We start from the raw sequence: 26,532 nt of genomic DNA, 5'->3' as shown, positions 1-26,532 counted from the left end.
CAAAATGAGAAGATTTACTGACCAGCTGAGTGAATAAAAGAATGAGAAGATTCACTTATAAAATCGTTGAGTGGAAAATAATGATAAAATTCAATGTTAAAATGATTGGAGTCAGGAAGTGAGAAGATTTACCGACAAAATTAGTATAGGAACAAAATGAGAAGATTTACTGACCAGCTGAGTGAATAAAAGAATGAGAAGATTCACTTATAAAATCGTTGAGTGGAAAATAATGATAAAATTCAATGTTAAAATGATTGGAGTCAGGAAGTGAGAAGATTTACTGACAAAATTAGTATAGGAACAAAATGAGAAGATTTACTGACCAGCTGAGTGAATAAAAGAATGAGAAGATTCACTTATAAAATCGTTGAGTGGAAAATAATGATAAAATTCAATGTTAAAATGATTGGAGTCAGGAAGTGAGAAGATTTACCGACAAAATTAGTATAGGAACAAAATGAGAAGATTTACTGACCAGCTGAGTGAATAAAAGAATGAGAAGATTCACTTATAAAATCGTTGAGTGGAAAATAATGATGAAATTCAATGTTAAAATGATTGGAGTCAGGAAGTGAGAAGATTTACCGACAAAATTAGTATAGGAACAAAATGAGAAGATTTACTGACCAGCTGAGTGAATAAAAGAATGAGAAGATTCACTTATAAAATCGTTGAGTGTAAAATAATGATAAAATTCAATGTTAAAATGATTGGAGTCAGGAAGTGAGAAGATTTACCGACAAAATTAGTATAGGAACAAAATGAGAAGATTTACTGACAGCTGAGTAAACAAAAGAATGAGAAGATTCACTTATAAAATCGTTGAGTGGAAAAGAATGATAACATCCAATGTTAAAATGATTGGAGTCAGGAAGTGAGAAGATTTACTGACAAATTTAGTATAGGAACAAAATGAGAAGATTTACTGACCAGCTGAGTAAATAAAAGAATGAGAAGATTCACTTATAAAATCGTTGAGTGGAAAATAATGATAAAATTCAATGTTAAAATGATTGGAGTCAGGAAGTGAGAAGATTTACCGACAAAATTAGTATAGGAACAAAATGAGAAGATTTACTGACAGCTGAGTAAACAAAAGAATGAGAAGATTCACTTATAAAATCGTTGAGTGGAAAAGAATGATAACATCCAATGTTAAAATGATTGGAGTCAGGAAGTGAGAAGATTTACTGACAAATTTAGTATAGGAACAAAATGAGAAGATTTACTGACCAGCTGAGTAAATAAAAGAATGAGAAGATTCACTTATAAAATCGTTGAGTGGAAAATAATGATAAAATTCAATGTTAAAATGATTGGAGTCAGGAAGTGAGAAGATTTACTGACAAAATTAGTATAGGAACAAAATGAGAAGATTTACTGACCAGCTGAGTGAATAAAAGAATGAGAAGATTCACTTATAAAATCGTTGAGTGGAAAATAATGATAAAATTCAATGTTAAAATGATTGTAGTCAGGAAGTGAGAAGATTTACCGACAAAATTAGTATAGGAACAAAATGAGAAGATTTACTGACCAGCTGAGTAAATAAAAGAATGAGAAGATTCACTTATAAAATCGTTGAGTGGAAAATAATGATAAAATTCAATGTTAAAATGATTGTAGTCAGGAAGTGAGAAGATTTACCGACAAAATTAGTATAGGAACAAAATGAGAAGATTTACTGACCAGCTGAGTAAATAAAAGAATGAGAAGATTCACTTATAAAATCGTTGAGTGGAAAATAATGATAAAATTCAATGTTAAAATGATTGTAGTCAGGAAGTGAGAAGATTTACCGACAAAATTAGTATAGGAACAAAATGAGAAGATTTACTGACCAGCTGAGTGAATAAAAGAATGAGAAGATTCACTTATAAAATCGTTGAGTGGAAAATAATGATAAAATTCAATGTTAAAATGATTGGAGTCAGGAAGTGAGAAGATTTACCGACAAAATTAGTATAGGAACAAAATGAGAAGATTTACTGACCAGCTGAGTGAATAAAAGAATGAGAAGATTCACTTATAAAATCGTTGAGTGGAAAATAATGATAAAATTCAATGTTAAAATGATTGGAGTCAGGAAGTGAGAAGATTTACTGACAAATTTAGTATAGGAACAAAATGAGAAGATTTACTGACCAGCTGAGTGAATAAAAGAATGAGAAGATTCACTTATAAAATCGTTGAGTGGAAAATAATGATAAAATTCAATGTTAAAATGATTGGAGTCAGGAAGTGAGAAGATTTACTGACAAATTTAGTATAGGAACAAAATGAGAAGATTTACTGACCAGCTGAGTGAATAAAAGAATGAGAAGATTCACTTATAAAATCGTTGAGTGGAAAATAATGATAAAATTCAATGTTAAAATGATTGGAGTCAGGAAGTGAGAAGATTTACCGACAAAATTAGTATAGGAACAAAAAGAGAAGATTTACTGACCAGCTGAGTGAATAAAAGAATGAGAAGATTCACTTATAAAATCGTTGAGTGGAAAATAATGATAAAATTCAATGTTAAAATGATTGGAGTCAGGAAGTGAGAAGATTTACCGACAAAATTAGTATAGGAACAAAATGAGAAGATTTACTGACCAGCTGAGTGAATAAAAGAATGAGAAGATTCACTTATAAAATCGTTGAGTGGAAAATAATGATAAAATTCAATGTTAAAATGATTGGAGTCAGGAAGTGAGAAGATTTACTGACAAATTTAGTATAGGAACAAAATGAGAAGATTTACTGACCAGCTGAGTGAATAAAAGAATGAGAAGATTCACTTATAAAATCGTTGAGTGGAAAATAATGATAAAATTCAATGTTAAAATGATTGGAGTCAGGAAGTGAGAAGATTTACTGACAAAATTAGTATAGGAACAAAATGAGAAGATTTACTGACCAGCTGAGTGAATAAAAGAATGAGAAGATTCACTTATAAAATCGTTGAGTGGAAAATAATGATAAAATTCAATGTTAAAATGATTGGAGTCAGGAAGTGAGAAGATTTACCGACAAAATTAGTATAGGAACAAAATGAGAAGATTTACTGACCAGCTGAGTGAATAAAAGAATGAGAAGATTCACTTATAAAATCGTTGAGTGGAAAATAATGATAAAATTCAATGTTAAAATGATTGGAGTCAGGAAGTGAGAAGATTTACCGACAAAATTAGTATAGGAACAAAATGAGAAGATTTACTGACCAGCTGAGTGAATAAAAGAATGAGAAGATTCACTTATAAAATCGTTGAGTGGAAAATAATGATAAAATTCAATGTTAAAATGATTGGAGTCAGGAAGTGAGAAGATTTACCGACAAAATTAGTATAGGAACAAAATGAGAAGATTTACTGACCAGCTGAGTGAATAAAAGAATGAGAAGATTCACTAATAAAATCGTTGAGTGGAAAATAATGATAAAATTCAATGTTAAAATGATTGGAGTCAGGAAGTGAGAAGATTTACCGACAAAATTAGTATAGGAACAAAATGAGAAGATTTACTGACCAGCTGAGTGAATAAAAGAATGAGAAGATTCACTTATAAAATCGTTGAGTGGAAAATAATGATAAAATTCAATGTTAAAATGATTGGAGTCAGGAAGTGAGAAGATTTACCGACAAAATTAGTATAGGAACAAAATGAGAAGATTTACTGACCAGCTGAGTAAACAAAAGCATGAGAAGATTCACTTATAAAATTGTTGAGTGGAACATAATGAGAAAATTCAATCTCAGAATAATGATCAGCGTTACGAAAAATAAGAAATTCTGAAGATTCAATGAACAACTAACCAGAATAAATGAATGAGAAGATTTATTGACAAAACGTTGAGAGGAGAAAGATCAGAATGTCAAAATGAGAGTAGTGAAAGGATGACAAACTGAGTTGAGGTGAGAAAAATAATTGATTGGAAGGAGCACTTGATTTTTATGGTGAAACAATCCAAATAACCATGTTACCAGATGGTTTAGGTTAAGTTTCAATCACTTTGGTCTAAGAATAAATGAAACTAAGAACTCTTATACCTATCAACGTTTATTTCTATTAAAAACTAAATAATTAACAATACTGATAACTAAAAATAAGGATATAATGCGTCAGTTGCAATACCACATTGATTTTCTCTATTTCTGGACATCAAAATATAACCATCCATCCCCCAATCAGCACCCCACGAATTCTTGACAATCCAATAATCACTTCCGTTTGTAGTACCATATCCGACAACCACCACCCCATGATTTGCATATAGTATATCGCTTTGACAAATATCATCATTCAATACACCTGAAAAATTCGATATAAACAAAATTCAACTCATCATTCGAATATTTTACCTGATTCATAGAGTTGAAAGTAGGACGTAACGTCAATAGCAACAGCCGTAGGTCCTTTTTGCGCTACGGCTTTTTTCAGTTCCACTTCATCACCTTCAATAATGTAAGTGTAGTTATATACTCGAGCTAACGATTTGTTCGGATCAAATTTGCATTTCTGATCTACAGCTTCGTAAGGATAATCAGATTCTGTCATGATTCCGTTTATTTTGATATAATCGAATGCTTTGTCCATCCAACCACCCAAGCAACCATTGCAACCTACCTTGACGCAATCGACCAAGTTTTGCTCGCTGAATGACACCAAGTTTCCAGTGTGGATGTAATAAGCACTTTCCAATGTACCAGTCTAACCAGAAAGGAGAAAATAATTGGAAATTTGTAATCATATTCCGATATTTACTTGAAAATTATCTTACCGTACTGAAAGACCAACAGGAACCACAACTTAATTGATTCTTTACTTCGGTTACAGCCCCTTTTGTTCTCCAATCAAATTCATCGGGTACTTCGTCATCTAGTTTGATGTATTCAATATTTTGTGGTCGTTTTGGTTTTGTATATTTCGATAAAGTGAGCGTGTCTAGAAACTCTTTTTCGGTGAGGTCGGCAAATTTGGTAATCCCCATTTTGAAACTGGACGGACTTTGGTTATGAGATTCAATTCTTCGTAAATTTTGTTGAAAGATTACAAAACGACGAGACTCTTCCAAAGAATTCACGTATTTCTTTCCGTATTGATTCTGGAGTATTTTTATCATGAATATATGATTTTTATAGCGAAAATCAATTTTCTTACCTTGAAAAGTTCCCAGTTTTCCTTGTCAGTTAAAGCGTTAGCTGCAATTATTGCAGATAATACTATAAATAGAAAATACATTTTGATTTATAATTAAAAGTTTTTTTGTTCTAATTTAACTCTAAGAGCAGTAAGAACTGTATGCTTTCCAATAATTTTTTCTCCTTTTTATATACATACTGTTGTTTATTTGTTTATAATAAAAATATGTCTAGAACAACATTGTTGCAAAATTTTTGTTTACAAATTTTATCATCGACATTTTGATCAAGATTTGTGATCACTCGAAATTAATTACGTACTAATCTATTGATAACGATCTCAAAAGAAGACAAATCACATTTTTTCACAAACTTATAAGTTAGTTTCTTTGTACATGACTTCATTGGATTTGATTCTTTTTGTTGACAAAATCTGAATATTTCAGAACGATTCAAATTTCCATGGTGGGCCACCAATCATAAAAATTGTTTGGTATGAATATGGATCCGTTTGAATGTATATTGAGATTGAAAGCACAAAGGATTTGAAGGATTTATTCAAATTTTCGATTACGAAGTCGTCAATTGTAGCTTTAGGGATATTCTGGCAGTTCGAAAATTTTGTAGTTATCACTTTTTTGGGGTTTTCGAAACCTTGGCACTGTCTCTTTTAAATGATAGTACATAATCATTATTAGTTACAAAGATGGCAAAATTGCTCAAAACATTGTATTGTTTATTGAGTTTCATACGATATTTCTTTATTAAAATTCACGAAATGAATTAATTCAACTAGATGCATCTCAGTTTATTTGATTTTCTTTTCTCTCTTTGACGAACAAAACTTAATTTCACTCCATATCCTCTCTTTGAAATAGTTATTCAATATAACGTATAAGTTTTGTAATTTACATATCATAAGTGTATTCAGGCTTCAGATACCAGATCTTGATTAAATGCTTTATTTGAAGTTAATTCCGTATTCCGGGTTATTCGTTAAAGTAAACCAATCCTTATCATCATTACTTTTCTTGCTAGAACAAAAAAATCGAATTAATAACATGGAAAATGTAGAAAATCATGTGATAGTTTAAGATAGTATACAAGGTGTCCGGTTCTACCGGAAGTCGACTGTAACTTTGTTATTTTAAATAGAATACCCTGTATATTAATACATTTTTGAAATTTACGTAAAATTTTAGTATACTTTTGTCAAAAAAATTTTATCGAAAAATGCATACTTTTTGAGTTATTAATTTTTTAGTTAAAAAGTTTGTCCCTTATAAATTATTTTTTTTCGAGGATACCCTTAAAGATATTAAAATGGTTGCTATTCGATTGCTATTAGCAAGATAACACGTATTTGAATCTATACTAAAAAATTTTTCATTTTATACAGGGTGTGTATAAAAAATGTTCAAAGTTCAACTTCATAAATATCAAATTTCTTAATTAATTTTCAATAGAACCACCCGATTTTTTCTATTTTTAAGCATTCAAAGGTAAAAGGTAAAAAATAAGACAAATTCATGTATACTTTCCTATACCCAAGTCTTACCGTTATCAAGATATTAAATGTTTTCTGTAAATTTTCAGAGAAGCAGGTCAATAACTGGTTTAATTCGATTTTTGCTTCAAATGAACCGTATAGCTTCAAAGTGTTGAGTATTCTTTTAATAGTATGCGAGTTTGGTAGTCTATCTGGATATCTTATCTTATTTTTTACCCCTGAATGCCTTAAAGTAGAAAAAACCAGATGGTTATATTAAAAGAAATGAAAAATTTTGATATTTATGAAGTTAAACTTTGAATACTTTTTATACATACCCTGTATAGAATGGAGAATTTTTTAACATAGATTCAAATACGTCCAACCTTGCTAAAAACAACCGAAAAGAAACCATTTTCATTTCTTTAAGGGTATCTTGGTAAAAAAATAATTTATAAGGGTCTGCAACGGTCAAAATTTTTACAAAAAACTAATAACTCAAAAAGTATGCATTTTTGGAAAAAGTTTTCGCACAAAAGTATACTAAATTTCAAAAATGTATTATTATACAGAGGGTTCTATTCAAAATAACAAAGTTACAGTCATCTTTTGAAATAATTTAGTTAAAAAGATCGTATCCGAAAACCGAGACGCAGAAATTTTCATGATTCTACTATGAGTATTTTGCCATTTACATATAGTTTCAACTCATCGTGGGACACCCTGTATAAATGAGATATTTCTTTACTATTTTTAGTACAAAAAGTTATCTGATTGATACTCGAATGCTTACGAAATGATTTGTGAAAAGACGTCAACAAGCATTAACGCACTGATTTTGGGTCGCCAAAAGTTTGTCCAAAATATTCATAATAATTTAGTGACTATCCAAATCCAAATTGGTTCCTTTCAAATGATCCTTTTCTAAATTAAACAAGTAATAACAAAGGGAGTCCTGTGAAAACTAAGAACTAAACTTTTTCTTCACTATATGTACAAGGAATTTCCCAAAAAATATCGAAATAAAGTCTATAACAACGTTTTAATAGGACAGACATCTCAACATTTAGAAATAGATTAACAGATCATCGATACGATATAAACGCGAATAGTTTCAAATATTTACTAACAGGGGGACATATAGAAGTGAAAAGATACGAGGAATATCAGAAATAAACAGAAGGTGGACCAAACGCGATACGGAAAGAGCCAGAACCAGGAAAGGATAATACTTCGGAATAAGGATATGGAACTACTACAAAGAATGTCACTAGCAGCATGAAATATTTATCTTCAGAAGATATACAGTCTGTTTAAGACGTGAAATATCAAAGTTTTCAGTTATATAAACTTTTTTTAAAAAATATTTCGTTGTGTATAGTTTTGTAGAAAGTCCAGAACACAAATTGAATTAATAGAAAGATATTTTTGAGCACATTCTATTCTATCTCAGATTTAAGTCATAACGGCTCAATGAACTGCTTTAATATCAATTCGCAATACAGTCACTATTGCGATTCTTTCAAATGGAATCCATTACTTGGTGAACTAGACGAGCTTTTAAAAACTTCATTGTTTAGTTTCACAGATGAGTCAAAGTTATTTTTGAGTAAAATAAGAAAGTATAACTATTGCTTTCAATCATATTGAATCATTTCTATCGCAAAGATCTCCGATACTTTTTCGAAATGCGCTGATAGACATCGGTTCTGCAGTATTCACATCCGGTCAAACTTAGGCGGCAGTTTCGAAAGGTACAATTGAAAATTGTTTTAATTTCTTACAAATTACAATTCCATTCAAATTTCAATAAATTGTGATAAATTTCCAGTTTTATTCAAACAGATATTAATAGTAGATATGAATAATTTAGATTAAATCGAATTTAATTTCAAAAGCATCTATTTTACGAATGTTTTGTTTATACTAACAAACAAAATCAATTCATCTGCGAGTTTATCTATTGAAATATTGTTTTTAATTATTATTTTCAAAAACAAAATTTTGCAATAAGTCTGGAGAAAATAAACATATTTAGTATATAAGGTAGAAAATTGTTCATTCGATACATACACCTCAAATCTAGTGAAATAAAATTTGTATACTTTTAATATTTAAAATGAAATTTTTGATTCTTCTTTTTGTTATATACGCCGTTGTGGCCGATCAAGATAACGATAAATGGTCTGAATTTAAGGTAAGTTTCTCACTATACTAAATAGGGCAGAAAAATTATTTTCTAAAACGTTTTATCACATTAATAAATTCTAATCTGGTTAATTGTTAAGTATAATTCACCATTTTGTGGGAATTTGTTTTTATTGTATAGCAAAAAGCATCGAAACATCGTTTTTGTCGTTTTTCCTCGAATGATTGACATGTTTACAACATTTCTGGAGTCGTCACCTCATTTGGTCGACCACCGCGATGCTGGTCCTTGCAGGTCGTACGGTCTCGTTGAAACTTTGTTACCCAATATTTTACAGATGGCTGGCAAAAGAGAAATCTTTTCAGCTATGGTTGAAATTGTTGTATTTGCGTTTCGGCCTAAGAATCATGTTTATAACCTCTAAAAACTCGTGGTCTTTGAGTTCAGCTTTACACGCAGATTACTCCTTTGGTAAAGACAAAACAGGTCCAAGAGGAAAGCTGCGTACTGGTTATGTATTTCGGCAACATCTTCCTTTTTTCTATTCAATACCAAATACCAAAAAAGCCTGCTGTTGTTATTTTAGTTCAGAGCCAAACAACTGTTTTAGATCTACATATCTCATAAAGCTTTATTTGATCAATCAACTAAGGCTCTAGATCATCTTCACTATTCTGTATGATTTTGTTCAACTATCTTCGACTTTCGACTTGATCCTAATCCACGCTTTAATTATTTTCAGAATAAATACGATAAACGTTACACGAATGTCGCGGAAGAGACGTTGCGTTTCAATGTTTTCAAAGACAATTTGCGTAAAATCGATGAGCACAACAAGAAGTTTGAAGCGGGTCTTTCAACATTCAAAATGAAAGTCACGCAATTCACAGATCTAACAGCCGGAGAGTTCCAAGACAGACTTAAATTATCAGTTGAACCGGAATCGAAATTTTCCAGAAATATTCAAGATATTAAAGTGGAAGGCGACCTTCCAAGTGAAGTTGATTGGAGAGCAAAAGGCGCCGTAACCGAAGTTAAAGATCAAGGTGGTTGTGGTTCTTGTTGGTCGTTCAGTACGGTGAGTTAATTCCATGAGGAACAATCCAGTGAAATAAATTATAAATTATTTCCAGACTGGAACAGTGGAAGGCGCGAATTTCTTAAAAACGGGAAATTTGGTTTCTTTAAGTGAACAGAATCTGGTAGATTGCGCTCACGATAATTGTTTTGGTTGCGGGGGAGGGTGGATGGATAAGGCTCTAGAATACATCAAGGATAATGGTATTATGACGGAACTTGATTATCCGTATGAAGCTAAAGATGACACTTGCAAATTTGATAGTACAAAATCGGTTCTAACAATAACCAACTTTACATTCGTCAAAGAAGGAGATGAGGATGATTTACAGATAGCTCTAGCGAAAATAGGACCAACTTCCGTCGCTATTCAAGCCTCGTTTTTATTCCAATTTTACGGAGGAGGTTCGTAATTTATTTTTAAATATCCAGTTTGACTTTTGACTGAATTTTTTTTATTCTTTTGAAGGAATCCTGGACGATAGTTCTTGCGGAAATACAATTCAAGATATGAATCATGGGGTTTTAGTCGTTGGTTATGGTACGGAGGATACGAATGATTATTGGATTGTGAAAAATTCGTGGGGTGATACCTGGGGAGAAGACGGTTATATAAGAATGTCTAGAAACAAAGGAAATCAGTGTGGTATAGCTACCTATGCCACATATCCTATTTTATAATAATTTTCGAAATTTCTTAGTATCAAATACTATTTCTGTTGTATTAAAATTTGATAATAAACTATATTTATTGAAAAATTGTAATTGAACAAATAGTTGTTGTTATTAATCCCGAAGATCATAAAAAACCAATATGAACTTAGTTGAACCGACGTGAGGACAAGGTTTATAACCACCATAGCTTGACCGTTAATATCTCTTTATGAAACGATTGAATCTGTTAATGAAGACAATATTTTGATGATTTTATTGATTATATTGCAAATAGTTGTCCTTCCAAGTAATACAGCAAAGTCTCTATCACAGATAATTTGAAAATCAGTTGTCTAGGTTACTGCTACAGTCAAATTGTCATATTCAAATACGTACAATAATTTTTTCAAGAAATCATCTCGGAAATATTGGAAGCAAAAACAAAAGAAAAAATGGCGTTGAATACGAATGAAAATATTAATCCCGAAGGTCATAAAAAGTCAATATGAATTTAGTTGAACCGACGTGAGGACAAGGTTTATAACCACCATATATTTTCTGCTAATTTTCTTTTTATAAAACAATTGAATCTGTTAATGGAGACAATATTTTGGAGATTTTATTCATTATATTACAAATAGTTGGCTAAAAAGGCCTTCTTAATATCTTTGAATGATTGTAAGCCAAAATAACGATTCAAGTGTAGTGCAGTCCACTTTTTAGCCAGTCATAAATAAAGAGACAAATTTGTCAAAATGTTGATACAACTTCGATATTAAATCTTTCGCTCCTTCATTCGCTTTTCAGCGAATAAAAAATAGTCGAACGGAGCTAGATCAGGAGCAAGCGCAGACATCATCGGATTTTGCCACGCCTTATTTAAATAATTTTCTGACTAAACTGTCACGTTAATCAAAAGGATACCCCCGCAGTGCTAAAATATTACAGTCGTCACTTTTTTGTGCTTTTTTGCACGGGCTTTCCTTTCTGATGCCTTTCCATGAAATCCATTTTTGCGGAGTATATAGCTTTTTGGCCTCAAGTTTTTGTGAAGCCTTGGTTTTTGCTCCCAATTTCAATACCCAACAAGCGACGTTGCGGGGATGGCGTTTTTTTATGTCCAGGCAGGACCAAATCGTCGGCTTCTGTTTAAGAATGCTTACAACATTCTACTCAACTCTGAGAAGTTTTAATGGGACTCTAAATTAAACTCTAATTAAAATCTTGACATCAAGTTTTTGCTTCCTTTAGTTTAAGAAATACTTCAATCAATTTCCTCTATAATATCGCTGATAATGGATATAAAATGTTTCTTGAATCACTGTAGGCACTTCCAAAATGAAGTAACTCCGAATCGGATAAATATTTTACGAACTTTACCCTATCGTAGAGTCATTCTCGTATATTTATTATCATAAGAATTCACAGGAGTCTTCAATAATAACAGAAAGTGGTTTGGAGCGATATCCAATTGGAAAACGATATATGTGGGATATACATAATATCAATCCTATTGCTTATCGTATTTTCTGAAAATATTCTCGAAATAGGTTAAATTTCAATTTTGAATAACGTGTAAGTCAAAAGTTTTGAACTCTCTCTTTGTAACGTTAATTTTTCGAAAATAAAATTCCGTAATTCACATAAAAATGATTTGTGCCTTATTTATTTGGTATATAATTACAAATTAAACAAAAATATAAGATTCCTCACATTTAATATTAAGTATTAATAATCTTAGTTACATTTTATGTTCTAATTCAGAAAGTTGGCAGCCCTATACACACCTATAGCGTTGACAGTTTGAGTACCATTCTGATTATCTTTGTTTCGATTGAGTTCCAGAAAGAGATAGATGTACATACTGTATGTCTTAGCCGATAAAAGTTGTGTTTGTCATAATTCTAGAACTTTCTCTAGAAATATGTTTTTATAAGTACCCCCAAGCAATTTTTTCGGCAACTGGTTTTGGTGATTGGGTTTTAATAGTTGTGGATCAAATTTAAGTGATCAAACACCACCGAGAAACCAGTGAACTCGTTTTTGTACGTTTCCTGAACTTCATTTTGAGTTACTTCAACGTTTTGTACTTATTTGGAAGGAACTTTGATGCGGAAAACTATTCAGATTTTCCTTACAAGAATCCCAGTAGAATCCCAGGACTATGAATGATTATTAGTGTATATTTGATTGACAATTTCCATAGAATCTAACTCATCCCTTTGCAATGTCATGAAATTTTGTTTTCGATGGTAATCAATGGTCCGAAGACAAATATCACCGCGAAAGACATCGATGTGATCTAGTTATGTTTGGAGTTTTGTTGCCAAATCAATTTCCTCCACTTATAGCCAAAAAATGATTGGATCTTTTGAATAAAAACATATTTATCATCTACCGTACAGTCCAGGTTTGCCTCTTGGTGATTTTCACTTATTACCTGGAAAAATTCTTTGTTGGCAAGCGCGTGATGGACCAAACGTCAAAGTCCAAAGTCTTAAAAGATTAATCTAGATTTGAATGTTTGTTATAATTATACATTATATTATAATTATTGAGTTAAAAACACGTTTTGAGTCCGTTCACTATTAAAAATATCAAACTTTATGATGACAATTTGAGACAGTGTTGCCATATCTCAAAACTTGAGTAAATAACAAGCAGAATGATATTTTCGAAATAGTTTATTCATTTAAATAGAAATTAACAATAGAATCAACAAGAAAACCCAGAAGGATGATAGTTGCATTGACTTTCTTTCTGTCCACCAGTAATATCTATTCCAGACCATTGGAAATTATAACACCCCGTGGTTCCGCATAGTATATAAACGGGCATAGCATCCGATGATATCATTGATCCAGAAACATTAGAAACTTCCATATTAGTAATCGGTATATTATTAGCCGGATTTCCAGAGGAAGAACCGCCTTTGTAATCTTGCTGTACGTTGATTCCGTAATGAGTAATACCTGATATTTGGATGTTTTTGTAAGTCAAATTTTTGATATATCCTGTAGCAGCATTCGTGTGGGTTTTGACGTGAATAGCGTTACGAGAATTAACCACGTTACAGTTAGAAAACGTGACATTTTCCGCGTAATTCTTAGAAGAATCAGTTGTACTAACACCGATGGAAAGACTGAGTCCGTGACCTCCGGAACAATACAATTTATTGAAATGTAAATTCTTACCAGAGTTGACAGCGACGCAGTCGTCTTGGTTCTTAACGACGCTATTTTCGATGGTTAGTTGATCAGTGTCCGAAATATCGAATCCATCAGTATTATGACCGAGTTGATTCGCGTCTCCGTCTGATACATCAACGTTCCAATTAGATAAAGTCAAAGATTCACTATGTAAAATCGAAACACATTGATGAGGACAATTAAGTAGATTAATATTCTCAAATTTACCACTAGCGCGTTTGATTCTGAAGAATTTAGGTTTCTTTTTTCCTTTATCTCCTTTACCATCCCAATATTTAGCACCTTCACCGTCGAAAACATGCCCAGACGCACCAATCACTTGTATGTTTGTTCCAGCTATTTCTATCAAAGGTCCGGCCCATTCATGGTATTCGAACGTGATGGTACCTTCGAAAGTTAGTTTGCTTCCGGTTTGTAAATGTAGTATCAATTTTTGTCCAGCCGGTACGTGAAGATTGCTCACAGTTATAGTAGTACAGTTTTTCACAATATGTTCCACATCTGAATAATCTGTTATAGTACAACTAGTATCTTCAGCACTAGTTAAAGCTAGTATTGATAAAACTAGTAATAGAGAATAAGTTGACATTGTTTCTGTTTTTGATATATAACTTGACGACTTTCCTTTTATATCATTTAAATGATAATATCGTTTCAATGACGTTGATTGATATATCATCAGATATTATTAAATGTATACCTGATTATTATTTAGATTGGGATAATGTACGGGGATACCATGAATAAAATCTGTACGGAAAACGGCTCACAACATCATTAAACTTTTCGTTGGTTTGTAGTAGAACAAGTTCTTCTTCTTTTCATGCCGTTTTCTCATTGAAATTTGCGACCAAGTTTTTAATTGCGTCTCTATCCCTAGTAACATGAAGCAATTTTCCGATTTGTCCATTCTTTTATGTTCTGTAGCAGTAGGTATTTGTCGTTGTTCTTTATAAGATGTTTTTCTTATCTGAATAATTCTCAACAGCTTTCTTTCGCGACCAATGCTTCTTAGGTTGGTGATTCTGTAAGTCCAGGTTTTCTTTAGGACGCGTCTATAGAGCTACGTCTCAAATGCCTCAGGTTTTTTGATCATTTGAGCTTCCAATGTCCATGTTTCCACTCCGTGTAACAGATCTGACCACACATAACCTTCCATGAATCCTATTCCGGCGTGGAAATTTGATTTTCTGTTTAATAATTTTAAACAGCTTTCTTTCACGACCAATGCTTCTTAGGTTGGTGATACTGTCAGTCCAGGTTTTCTTCAGGATGCGTCTATAGAGCTACGTCTCAAATGCCTCAGGTTTTTTGATCATTTGAGCTTCCAATGTCCAGGTTTCAACTCCGTCTAACAGATCTGACCACACATAACCTTCCATGAATCCTATTCTGATGTGGAGGTTTAGATTTTTGTATGCAAATATTGAGGAATACTTGACAAATGCTTTCGATCGTTGATTTCTTCTTCAGGATCCATTTGAGCTATATATAAGTTACAGTTTATTAATTAAGTCTCATAGTTTAATTAGATTGAGAGAATGAATGCGTTCCCAATTTGGAAATAGAATTAAAGCTTTTCATGAAAATTATAGACTAAAAAAATGTTCGGGAAGATCAGCAACAAGAATAACGTCGCTGAATATTTGTCATAGCTTCGCGAAGAAAAATATTGTAGATTGAAGAGCAAACACAAAGACAAATATTGAAAGAAAAACTAAAAACGAAAGAGTTACCCAAAGTTGACCCAAAGAAAGCTTATGATACAGTGTAAAGAAAAAAAGTGGAAACAAAATTGAATATATTGCAAGCAACGAGAAATATATATAAAGAGAAATGGAAAAGACACCAAAACATTACAAAAAAATGGGCTTTTCAGTCACTAGATTTTTTTATAATAACATTAACAGGTAATTCTAAAATTCTGTCAGTTATAGATCCAGATAACCTGACAGGTCCTTGTCATGAGAGTAGGCAGATCAGTAATGAGGACCTGATCAGGTTTGTCTTTTACATTGAATATGTCTGATTAGGATTGCCTCGTAAGATCCTCTGATCATCTCTGATCAGGATTTCTTTGCATGGTCCTCATCAGAATTTACCTTGGACTGCTCTAATCATAATAAACTTCACTTTGAAAGTATTTTTTCTACAGAATCTCTAAATTTTGAGGACTATTGATTACCCATAGCACAGATTGAGATGGATCTGGAATATTTGGTGAGGAAGTTAAAGGAAGAGATTTTGGAAGACAAATCGAATAACTTTGAAGTAGGTGACACTTGGAAATTTAGAAAGTAGATGAATTCAAATATCTACGACTGAACAAACAAATACCAACAACGACAAAACAGAGATTATTCAGCAAATGTTCAAAATATGATGACTTACAGCTCTGTACAAGGAATGAAAACGAAAACATAGCGGTGGTAATGAATTAGTTTGGTAGAAGTTGCGGATTGACGAGAAAATCTTGGAGAGATAATGTCGATGAAGCGATGATGAAGAACATTAAAAAACAATTAATATTTACAAATATATTTATTTATATATGTCGGTTTAACAAGAGAATCCAGAAGGATGATAATTACACTGACTAGATTTATGTCCTCCAGAAATAGAGACTCCAGACCATTGGAAATTGCTGCAACCCGATGATCCACATAATATGTAAACCGGCATAGCATTCGAAGATGTCATAGTTCCTTTAACGGTATTGACTATCATATTTGTAATTGGTATATTGTTCGCAGCTTGTCCAGTAGACGAACCGCCTTTGTAATCTTCTTGTACATTAATTCCGTAATGAGTAATACCTGACATTTGGATGTTTCTGTACGTCAAATCTTTGATATATCCGGAAGCTGCGTCGGTGTGCGTTTTAACGTGGATGGCGTTACGGGAATTGACTACGTTACTATTGGAGAATGTGACGTTTTGGGCGTAATTTTTGGAAGAATCAGTTTTACTAACACCGATGGAAAGACTGAGTCCGTGACCTCCGGAACAATACATTTTATCGAAATGTAAATTCTTACCGGAGTTGACGGCGATACAGTCGTCTTGGTTCTTAACGACGCAGTTTTGAATGAGGAGACCATCACATTCTGAAACGTCGAAACCGTCGGTGTTATGACCTAGTGCGTTGGCGTCTCCAGCAGATACATCAATGTTCCAATTAGATAAAGTTAAGGATTTACTGCTCAAAATAGAGGCGCATTGATGGGGACAATTGAGTAAATGAATGTTTTCTACTTTACCACTGGAATTTTTGATTCTGAAAAATTTGGGTTTTTTACTTCCTTTATCACCTTTACCATCCCAATATTTAGCTCCTTCACCGTCTAAAACATGCCCAGAAGCTCCAGTTACGTGAATGTTAGTTCCTTGAAGTTCCACTAAAGGTCCTTCCCACGCGTGGTGATCGAAAGTTACTTTACCTTGGAAGGTCAGTTTGGTTCCAGATTTCAAATGTAGCTTCAAGGTTTTTCCAGCTGATACATGGAGATTACTGACCACTATAGTTGTACAACTGCTTACAACACTGTCCACTTGCGAGTAATCGGTAATAGTGCAACTAGCACCTACTCGAGTTTCATTAAACTCAGCACTAGCAACAGCTAGTAGTGATATAACTAGTATTATGGTATATTTCGACATTGCTTATAAGTTTGATATAACTTGATTTTATTGACGATCTTCTTTTTATAGTATCCCAATTATTTATAAATTTTTTCCAATGACGCTAATTCTAATTTCAAATTTCAATAATCAATTTATCGTAATATCTACAAGGTTATCTCAAATGATATATTTCTGGCTTTATCTGGATATTCACTTGAAGTGTTTACGAATTATGGTAAATACTTTTAGTTACAGGATACAATTATGAACAAATTAAACAGTTCTGTATTAATCGACATCCTGAAAGTTGATTTCTAGCGATTGGGTAGCACTAAGTGGAAAATAATTTCAAAGAGGAGATTCTAAACATGAACAATCGAATTTGGTATCAACCACGAGCTCAATACAGAGAAGGTAAATTATATGCCGATGCTTCTACGATAAAGAAAAGCAAATGCAAGCGAAAACATCATTGAATCGCCAAGGAACGCTTCGTAATTGGTATTCCAAAATCAACTTTGTTTGACTTCAACGGTTACAAATAGAATGGACAGATCAGAGTGTTTTGCTTTTCAAAAGTAAATCATTCTATAAATAGAGATTGGTCTTTGTATGACCACGTTGATATTGATGAAAAATAGATCTATCGTTTTATCATTGAGCGCTCTTATCATTTAATCCTAATCGAAGAAGGAACTGCAAAAGTGAGAGATCTATGACATAAGTAATGGTTGGTTTAGCAAGTATATCTAGTCGTTGGTTAGTATTCGCAAATTGGTACAGTTGAAAGAGTACAAACATCAATTCTCACCTTCACTTTGTTAAAATAAAATTTCTTTTTGCCCAAAGGCTCGACTCTATCACAATTTGTCTCTGTTATTAACTTTCTAGCCAGAATCGGGGTCCCTCATACATGTTTTGGCTGCAATGAGAATTTGAATGAAATTTTGATTGAACAAAGATGTAATTGACGTAATCCTGCCATTTTGTTCTGTTATTTGTTGCCAGTTAGGTATAAAAACCAATTCCTTGACCTTGAAACAAGTGGAACAATCTTTATCAAGGCTCTATTATAGGCCATGGATTCAAAGATTTCCCAAAAAACTCTTTAGACCTTCTACTTTCTTTTTGAGTGGAATCTTTGTGTTTTTTCGCGAGATTGAACCGTACTGATAGAGGAAAATCATCTTCAGTGTTCAAGTACTCATAGCATTGTCATTTTCGAGTTATCGACCTTCAGTTTCACCGGGAATATCTCTGGGAAGTAATTCTCAGTCTTGGTGGACATCTTCGTCTATATCTTTCTCGTGAATTTGACCAGCGACTGCAGAAGAACGAATTACCTGATAACATTCTAGTTTCTTTTTGAGTATAGCTTGACGTCCAAAATTACACGTGGTATCGTTCATATTTACGTTTTGATCTCTCCGTTTTCACTCTATGGATCTAGTCGTATCACATCGTGGAATCTTTATGCTTTTTTCGCGAGATTGAACCGTTCTGATAGAGGAATGTCATCTTCAGTGTTCAAGTTCTCATAGCATTGTCATTTTCGAGTTATCGACCTTCAGCTTCACCGGGTATATCACTGGGAAGTGACTCTTAGTCTTGGTGGACGTCTTCGTCTATATCTTTCTCATGAGTTTTACCTGCAATTGCAGAAGAACGAATTACTTGATACCTCAACAAGAGCTTGTAGGAATGTTCTGACAGGAGCGAGAACAAGAAAGAAACAACAATAGTTTTTTAACGATTCTAATATACAGGATGTTGATGCAAAAATTCGGTGTGAGTAGTTGACGTGAAAATGATGCTGTGATAGAAATGATCCCCCGAGTTATAGGCATTTAAAGCTGCAAATTCAGAACTAATATTTATATTAATAATATTTCGATATTTAGATCGTTCGCTATAAAGAAATATCCTGAAGAAAATTATCATAAATTATGATTATTTATTGAAAATACTTACATGATAAAAAACTTCAGTTTTTCAAACCTACAATTTATCAAATAGAAACCAAAAAAAAAACTACAATGAATGTTTGAAGTGGGCACCTTGCACTTGTATACATTTCGGAGGATATTTCTTTGAACTTGGATTCGAAGTTTCTATCTTATAGAGTAATAATGGGAGTTTATTCTATGGATCATTCCGTTTCTTTCGTTTACTACTGTTGCATATGCTTTCTAGATAAATAACGAGCTCATAATAAATTTATTAGAAAAATACTGTGTACTGATGAAGCTGGTTTCACACGAGATGGTTTTTACTGAATACACTGTTTATAATATTTACTAAATCAACACTCACAATTACATCATCTGACGCGCGTTTCGATAACCAAGTTATCGTCTTCAGAGACTAAAGGTAAACGATAACTTTACATTTATGGGCTGATGAAAATCGACTCTAAGCATTCGCAGAAACATGTGGTTCATGCACGATGCTCGTCATTAACTAAATCATGTGAAAAATTATCTTAAAAACATTTTCTCTAATAGGAGAATTGGTAAGGGAGGTCTATGTGCATAGCCACCACGTTTCCCTGAATCAAATACACTCGATTTCGATAGATATTCAAGCCTTAGAAGTTTTTCTATTCCATATCTTCGGAAGAAGGCGTTTTCAATCCAATATTTGATAATTGATCGATTGATTGATTGACGAAGCAAAATTTACGAATTACTTGTTGTATGTAAAAGAAGAATTTTGTGCTGTGATCCATATTTGGAAAAGACGTGCGTTAATGTTGCCACACACTATATTTTAGCAATTATTTTCAATCATAATGATTTTATCAAATAATCTAAAACATTTCGAAAGCTCTTAAATTTGAAAAAAGTAAATATTAAAATTATATTGACTGTATAAACATACGTTATTATATATCAAGATTTGGTAAATAGCTTATTTTATAATTTATAATTAAACACGAGCCATTACTACGGATCGTGACAGCTTAGAGAGGGACTGATTGTTGCCATGGTATTCACTGAATAAAGACGGGATATTCCAGGATATCCAGGCTTATTAAAGGACAGGCTAGCCTGTCAGTGCATCAACTAAGCTGATTATTACCAAAATGACATATAACGGACTCTAACCTATTATGTATAAAGTGATATTGATAGTGGGTATTTGAGTATATGCGGTATATTCATTAATACAGTGTGTCCAAAAAGTGGGATTCGGGGACGGACAAAAAAATCCGTACAAACTGTTTGTTTCAATTTAATTATTCGTACTTTACATTATTCGAATTATACCTCGGTAAAGAAGGATCTTGAACTACAATTTGTTCGTAGTACACATTCCGAATGAATTCTGAATATATTCTGAACTTATCGAATGCGCAGGCTATGTTGTGAACATACATTCTTCCATGAACGATTTAAGAACATCTAAAATTATAATTTGAATTCAAAATTAGCTAGTAGAATAGAAAGTATATAATAATCACTTTAGTATATTATTAACTAACCGAAGATTTATATTTTTTTAATTGCAAGTACGTAGAAAAAAACATCTAGATTAGAGGTTAGTTCGTGGTAAATACCACAAAATTCACGTTCGGAACTAGAAATCTGTGTTCCACGAACGAATTTTGAATACTGAACATGTTTAATTAGCACTGCGAACGCAAAATTTCAAACTGCGCATGAACGAAGCTTATATCGTCCAAAGTAAAATATGACTCTTCGTCCAAACCCTTAGCGAGCGAAAATTTTTTGTCTTCTAGACTTATCATTATTATTCAGGTGAAGATTTTCTACATTTAGTTCCTTGAGAATACTGCTTACATATTTCTTATCCGCTCCGAATTTTCTAATCAATTTTTGCAGTTTTTCCGCTTCAACCAAATCTTCTTTTTTGATGTCTATCGATCTGTCTCAACAGGTCGAGAGATATCGTAAATTGTTTGTCTAGCTACTCCCATTTTTACAAAGTGTTTTAAGCCGTTAGTTTTCTTTTAGATTTTCTTTACTTAAAAAGAAACTGCTAACAGAAACGTATGTTTTTAACGCTTACTTTACTTGCTAGATGTCTAGAAGTATTTTTTAGTTTTACATGCAATTATCTTGTGATAAGTTATATTTTAACCTCTAATGTGCCCACTTAAATACTCGACCCAACGTCAATTCAAGTTCGAAGTACATATAAACGCATTAGTGCTATATTCGATTCCTTTAACTTTGAACGAGTCGAGGCGAGGCTGCACGGCGCGAACTGAATTTTCCCTCGCGTTAGGAATTATCAAGCTTGACTCAGTTGAGGAATAAATAGAGTTTCCAATCGAAATAACGAAGTAACCGCCTCAGATCTTAAACTAGATTAGAAAATGCTCTACTGATAGAAATGGAAATGTTATTTAAGATGATTTCTTGTACATAGAACTGAAATTTTCCCGTTTGATCGATTATTATACGTTTTATATTGAATTGAAAAATAATAATCACGATTTAGAAATACTTTAGTAATTAAAACTAAATCAGAATTCAAAATAATGATCTCAAAGCACCTCATAATAAGTAGAGTTGAAGAAATTAACAAAAAAAGTTTGATGATATAATAGTTTTGACTTTCATCCTATTGTTTACAAAAACTTCCTTCAAAATTTCTCATATACATTCATATTTAAATTGATTCCTGATACGTAGTACAAGCAGTTAAAGCTGGGAAGAAACAAAATCAGAAATATATCTGAAGAAAGATATAACACTAACGATTATACCATTAAAAATCACGACTAGACTAATGGAGAAAAGAGTTAACAATACGGTCGAAGTCACTGTAGAGCTTCAGAAGTAGAAGAAACAAAAAAAAGATTTAGTGTTTAAGGAAATTCATTTGTGCTTCATAGAACAAGAAAAACAAAACAAATATTCATATCTATATAACGGATTCGGAAGATACAAATAATTTGTTTCCATTTTCGTGGACGTTGTTTAAGATTAGCAAGAAAAAAATCATGGAAATTGTTGATTCAGTTTCGGAACATTTTATTTACGATTCCATTTCCGAAGACAGCAATTCGAAGTAACATTTTTCATAAGGATCTATCGTAGAGCAAAGAAGAGAAAGATGTTATCTAACAATATTTATTACCATCTTTTACTGAGACGCCAAACGAAAGCAATATCAATGAACGATGACAAACGTTCAATATTAAAACCAAGCAAAAAAGTTTCGTAACGTATTTTAGTCATCAATCAGGATAAATTTATTGTAAATTAGTTTGGATAAGTACGAATATATTCGATGCAGTAAAAGTCTGAAGTTGTGTTGATGAAAGATACAACAGAAGACGACATATAAACCTAATTTTCCAATATCAATTCATTATTTGATACATAATGTAACTCATTAAAGCTAAACCTCAGCAATGCAATAGATCCTTCAAAAATAGGCAGTTGGTTTACGTATTTCTGAAGGAATTAAGTTTGGACCAACTGCTTTGTTATTATCTTTCGAATCATGCATTTAGATAGTTCTTGGGGTAGGTTTGCCATATAGGTTAGGTTAGCTAAGCCTCAGCAATGCAAAAGATCCTTCAAAAATAGGCAGTTGGTTTACGTATTTCTGAAGGAATTAAGTTTGGACCAATAGCTTTTTTATTATCTTTCGAATCATGCATTTAGATAGTTCTTGGAGTAGGTTTGCCATATAGGTTAGATTAGCTAAACCTCAGCAATGCAAAACATCCTTCAAAAACAAGCAGTTGATTCAAATATTTCTGAAGGAATTAAGTCTGTACCAACTGCTTTTTTATTATCTTTCGAATCATGCATTTAGATAGTTCTTGGGGTAGGTTTGCCATATAGGTTAGATTAGGTTAGCTAAACCTCAGCAATACAGTAGATCCTTCAAAAACAGGCAGTTCGTTCAAATATTTCTGAAGGAATTAAGTCTGGATCAACTACTTTGTTATTATCTTTCGAATCATGTATTTAGATAGCTCTTGGAGGAGGTTGCTATATAGGTTAGGTTAGGTTAGCAATGCAATAGATTCTTCAAAAACAGGCAATTGATTTATCCCCCAAAAAAGTCAGTTACCTAACCTTCCTCGTCCTTTCAAAGAGTTGTCGTTTGTTAGTCCAGCGGTTCATTGTACTTAAATGAATGTCCTTCTGATTTATGTCGAGGTTTTTGATGAGCTGCATTGGTTTGTGGTGTCGTACATTATAGAATGCTTTCTCGTGGTCAATGAAGCATGGAAAGACATGTTTTCGTTGATCATGCTTTAGTGTAGGGGAATGAAACACAATCACTGTTTGGGCTGGTGACCTGTCTCATATATGGTGTTGAGTACTTCATGTAATAAAATCGTTTCAACTAGAAGTTTGAGTATTTATGAAGGAGTTGCGACTGGGCCATCTGCTTTTTTATTATCTCTTGAATCGTGTAATTAGCTAGCTCTTGAGGGAGGTTTTTGGAGTGTAGTATTTAATGAGAAAGAAAAGCACTAAATATTGATTAATATAGAAAAATTATGCCAGAGGATAAGCTTCATAATCCAAACTTACCCTCTACGGCAATCTTTCTCACAAATTGAATAATGGAATAACGAAATTTTCTACCTCTTGATGAATCTTCCCTACCCAAATATGAAAACCTAAGTGCCTCTTTTCCGGTGCTTTCCCAACTTCCACCAAATCATTTAACAGAATTGAGTCGACTTTCAGGGAGACTGGATGAGATTCTGATACTTGCTAATTATTGATGAACTTTTAGGGGCAAGTAGTAGGGAGTTTTGAGTATAAAAAAGGGTAATATCAAGTGGGTACATCGATTTCGCTTTATACTTAGAGGAATATTCCAATTCAATCTATTTCCAAGAATTAAATTTGTAAATATAATAAGTTTCAGTTTGCTGATTTAAAGGGTGAGTTAACCCAATAAGTTCTCAATAAATTTTTATGATTCCAACAGGATTGCAATTCGGCAGAACATGCTCATTCTATGCATATGGGATTCGACGACTTCGTCATGGTGGTATTGAAAAATAAAATTCTTGTGCTAACGTCTCTACGAGGGGGTAGAAAATGTTCTACTATATTTATGTTACTTGTAGTCAACACCAAGATGACAGAAAAAGAAAATATATAATAATTCCATTGATAAAAAGAGGTTTGGATGATGGAAGCTGGTACAACTGTAACTGTTGATGAAGAATTAGTTAACCGAATGGATACATTGTTCTTTATAATGCAGTTTTTGTAGATGTTTTGCTATTGCCAAGACTATTAGCAGTTGATGCTCATCAATGACTTGATTAAAAGTGAAGAAGATTTGAGAAAACCTTATCACTATCCAATGGATCTAATGGCTTGTATCGAACGTATTACCATTGTTGTATAAATACAAGGTGTCTCAAAAAAATTCTCGTTTCGTGGTCGCAGCTATTTTGAGGGGTTTGTCAATCGGTATTCTGTAATATTCAACACTGGTTGATCCGGTCATCATTATTTTGTATTATACACAAAGATGCTGGCCAAGGGCTGGGCTTGATGAGCCAGATATTTCATTGTTTATGGATTAAGTTCATTTTCATCTTAATAAAAACCTTTACGTTGCTGATTATTGTAAATACATCGAAAAACAAGAGGGATTTCAACTGTGGATATGTGGATTTGTCGTAAAAATCAACATAATTGCTGACATTATCTAAAAACCTCAAGTTAACTGATAACATCAAGTATTTTTCATTAGATTAGTAGATTCGTTCAATATTTTATTCATTTTTTCTCATTAATTGGACAATATTTCCTTGCTTAGGTCGAAAATATGTTCTCATTGAATTTTTAACGCGCTTGAGTAAGGCATGCTAATTTCTCAATTAATTTTAATGATGTCAAAGTTTGAGAAAACGTTTTTCAGTTGAATTCGACGTTTATACATTTTTCTAATATAAAACTATTATAGAAAAGTTTTATAACATAATTTTCTTTTAGTTTTTCAAAGAATTAATGTAGAATCGTTTCTTTGCTTTTATGATATTACAATCATCATTAAGTTCGGTCTTTAACAGTAGTTGTATCAAAATTCAAGCAAAAAATTTCATTTTTTGATGTTTTTTTACCAAAAATTGACTTTTTCATTCACAATCAACTATATTTTCAGAATTTTTAACAAACAAACCGCTTTAACCTATTTCGATGTTTCCTTTCAGTACGAAATTGATGTCGTACGATCAGTAGGCACATTTCAACGACATCTAGAGCAATTTGCATTCTCAATTGGACCTTAACCCCACTTGGAGGGTAGGTATTTCCTACGCATCTCATACCCGATGTATGTTGTTTAATTTTCCAGTTTCACTGAATTCACTTTATCCGACCAAGTAAATTAGCAAATTAAACTCGTGTCATGCTATTTATACGCCGTATTTGCTGATATTCATCACGAGATATCAAGAAATTTGGAACACGTTCTTATATTATGAGTTCATTAATTTTATGCGGATATTTTGGGAAATTTTGATCAAATTTTAATAGAGAATACGAATTTTGAATAATCGTCAAAACATTATTCCTTCTAACCACTAATATCTCTCTCAACTACATTGAAATCACAATCTCTACGTGGAAACTATGATAGACATTAATAACTTTAGTAAATCGAGTAGGAGAATAGATTTCTAGAGTTGAACAATAAAAATTTATGTTAATTTTTCTAGAGCAGAAAGAAAAATTGAGAAAAAAGCAACCGATTTTGAAAAAAGTGCTTTGCCATGAGGATAACACTTCAGTAATTCCACTACGAGTTGTCTTTTTATTAAATTGTAGTTGTAGTGCAGATTTTGGAATTATTTCTTAAAAAACCAAAGATTTCCCGAATTAAAACGAAATTAGTTGACGTTGATTCTCCTATATTATTAAAAGCGGTAAATAGAATCAATAGAGTCGCGATAACTAATATTTAGTGGGTCGTAATATCATGAATTTCGTGGAAAAGCAGACGGCGGAAAGTATGATGGCAGATAAATCTGGAAATTTATCTATAACAAAGACTAACGGTTAAACCTAAATCCGCATTTGTAGACAACGTATTTACTTTAGAGGAGACGGAGATGTTGTGCCAAATGTTTTCTTTCCAAATAATATTTCGAATTTCCGACTAAATTACTAAACCATCTTTCCAAATAAATATAGTGTGGACAAAATCGTAAAAATATCAAGTGATATTACAATTACTTCT

At 32.4% G+C, this 26,532-nt stretch overlaps 4 protein-coding genes across 4 annotated transcripts; 1 reads left to right on the top strand and 3 right to left on the bottom strand.

The window, feature by feature from the left end:
- Positions 1 to 4,032: 4,032 nt before the first annotated feature.
- Positions 4,033 to 6,163, bottom strand: LOC130447913 (procathepsin L-like). Its single transcript, XM_056784968.1, has 4 exons — positions 5,149 to 6,163; positions 4,769 to 5,092; positions 4,350 to 4,698; positions 4,033 to 4,299 (listed from the first exon to the last, which is right to left on the bottom strand). The coding sequence occupies exons 1-4, from the start codon at positions 5,227 to 5,229 to the stop codon at positions 4,088 to 4,090; spliced, it is 966 nt and encodes a 321-aa protein (XP_056640946.1). The 5' UTR covers positions 5,230 to 6,163; the 3' UTR covers positions 4,033 to 4,087.
- Positions 6,164 to 8,522: 2,359 nt separating this feature from the next.
- LOC130447912 (procathepsin L-like) lies at positions 8,523 to 10,618 on the top strand. Its single transcript, XM_056784967.1, has 4 exons — positions 8,523 to 8,815; positions 9,510 to 9,845; positions 9,901 to 10,249; positions 10,314 to 10,618. The coding sequence occupies exons 1-4, from the start codon at positions 8,738 to 8,740 to the stop codon at positions 10,523 to 10,525; spliced, it is 975 nt and encodes a 324-aa protein (XP_056640945.1). The 5' UTR covers positions 8,523 to 8,737; the 3' UTR covers positions 10,526 to 10,618.
- A 2,546-nt stretch (positions 10,619 to 13,164) lies between these two features.
- On the bottom strand, positions 13,165 to 14,349 carry LOC130447911 (polygalacturonase-like). Its single transcript, XM_056784966.1, has one exon. The coding sequence runs from the start codon at positions 14,294 to 14,296 to the stop codon at positions 13,214 to 13,216; it is 1,083 nt and encodes a 360-aa protein (XP_056640944.1). The 5' UTR covers positions 14,297 to 14,349; the 3' UTR covers positions 13,165 to 13,213.
- Positions 14,350 to 16,229: 1,880 nt separating this feature from the next.
- On the bottom strand, positions 16,230 to 17,442 carry LOC130447388 (polygalacturonase-like). The gene has a single exon (XM_056784184.1). It carries the CDS (start codon positions 17,365 to 17,367, stop codon positions 16,267 to 16,269), a length of 1,101 nt encoding a protein of 366 aa, XP_056640162.1. The 5' UTR covers positions 17,368 to 17,442; the 3' UTR covers positions 16,230 to 16,266.
- Positions 17,443 to 26,532: the final 9,090 nt, after the last annotated feature.

The sequence above is a fragment of the Diorhabda sublineata genome, chromosome 8, assembly GCF_026230105.1.
Source record: "Diorhabda sublineata isolate icDioSubl1.1 chromosome 8, icDioSubl1.1, whole genome shotgun sequence".
In the NCBI taxonomy this organism is placed as follows: Eukaryota; Metazoa; Arthropoda; class Insecta; order Coleoptera; family Chrysomelidae; genus Diorhabda; species Diorhabda sublineata.
This window is presented reverse-complemented; position numbering and strand designations above follow the sequence as displayed.

What these genes read in the sequence shown, in the direction of transcription:
- LOC130447913 (XM_056784968.1), bottom strand. Translation starts at nt 5,229, where the DNA reads ATGTATTTTCTATTTATAGTATTATCTGCAATAATTGCAGCTAACGCT. An exon ending in AAAACTGGGAACTTTTCAAG is followed by an intron (nt 5,093 to 5,148) that starts GTAAGAAAATTG and finishes AAAATACTCCAG; the next exon opens with AATCAATACGGAAAGAAATA. An exon ending in CTTTCAACTCTATGAATCAG is followed by an intron (nt 4,300 to 4,349) that starts GTAAAATATTCG and finishes CGAATTTTTCAG; the next exon opens with GTGTATTGAATGATGATATT.
- LOC130447912 (XM_056784967.1), top strand. Translation starts at nt 8,738, where the DNA reads ATGAAATTTTTGATTCTTCTTTTTGTTATATACGCCGTTGTGGCCGAT. An exon ending in CTTGTTGGTCGTTCAGTACG is followed by an intron (nt 9,846 to 9,900) that starts GTGAGTTAATTC and finishes AATTATTTCCAG; the next exon opens with ACTGGAACAGTGGAAGGCGC. An exon ending in ATTCCAATTTTACGGAGGAG is followed by an intron (nt 10,250 to 10,313) that starts GTTCGTAATTTA and finishes ATTCTTTTGAAG; the next exon opens with GAATCCTGGACGATAGTTCT.
- LOC130447911 (XM_056784966.1), bottom strand. Translation starts at nt 14,296, where the DNA reads ATGTCAACTTATTCTCTATTACTAGTTTTATCAATACTAGCTTTAACT.
- LOC130447388 (XM_056784184.1), bottom strand. Translation starts at nt 17,367, where the DNA reads ATGTCGAAATATACCATAATACTAGTTATATCACTACTAGCTGTTGCT.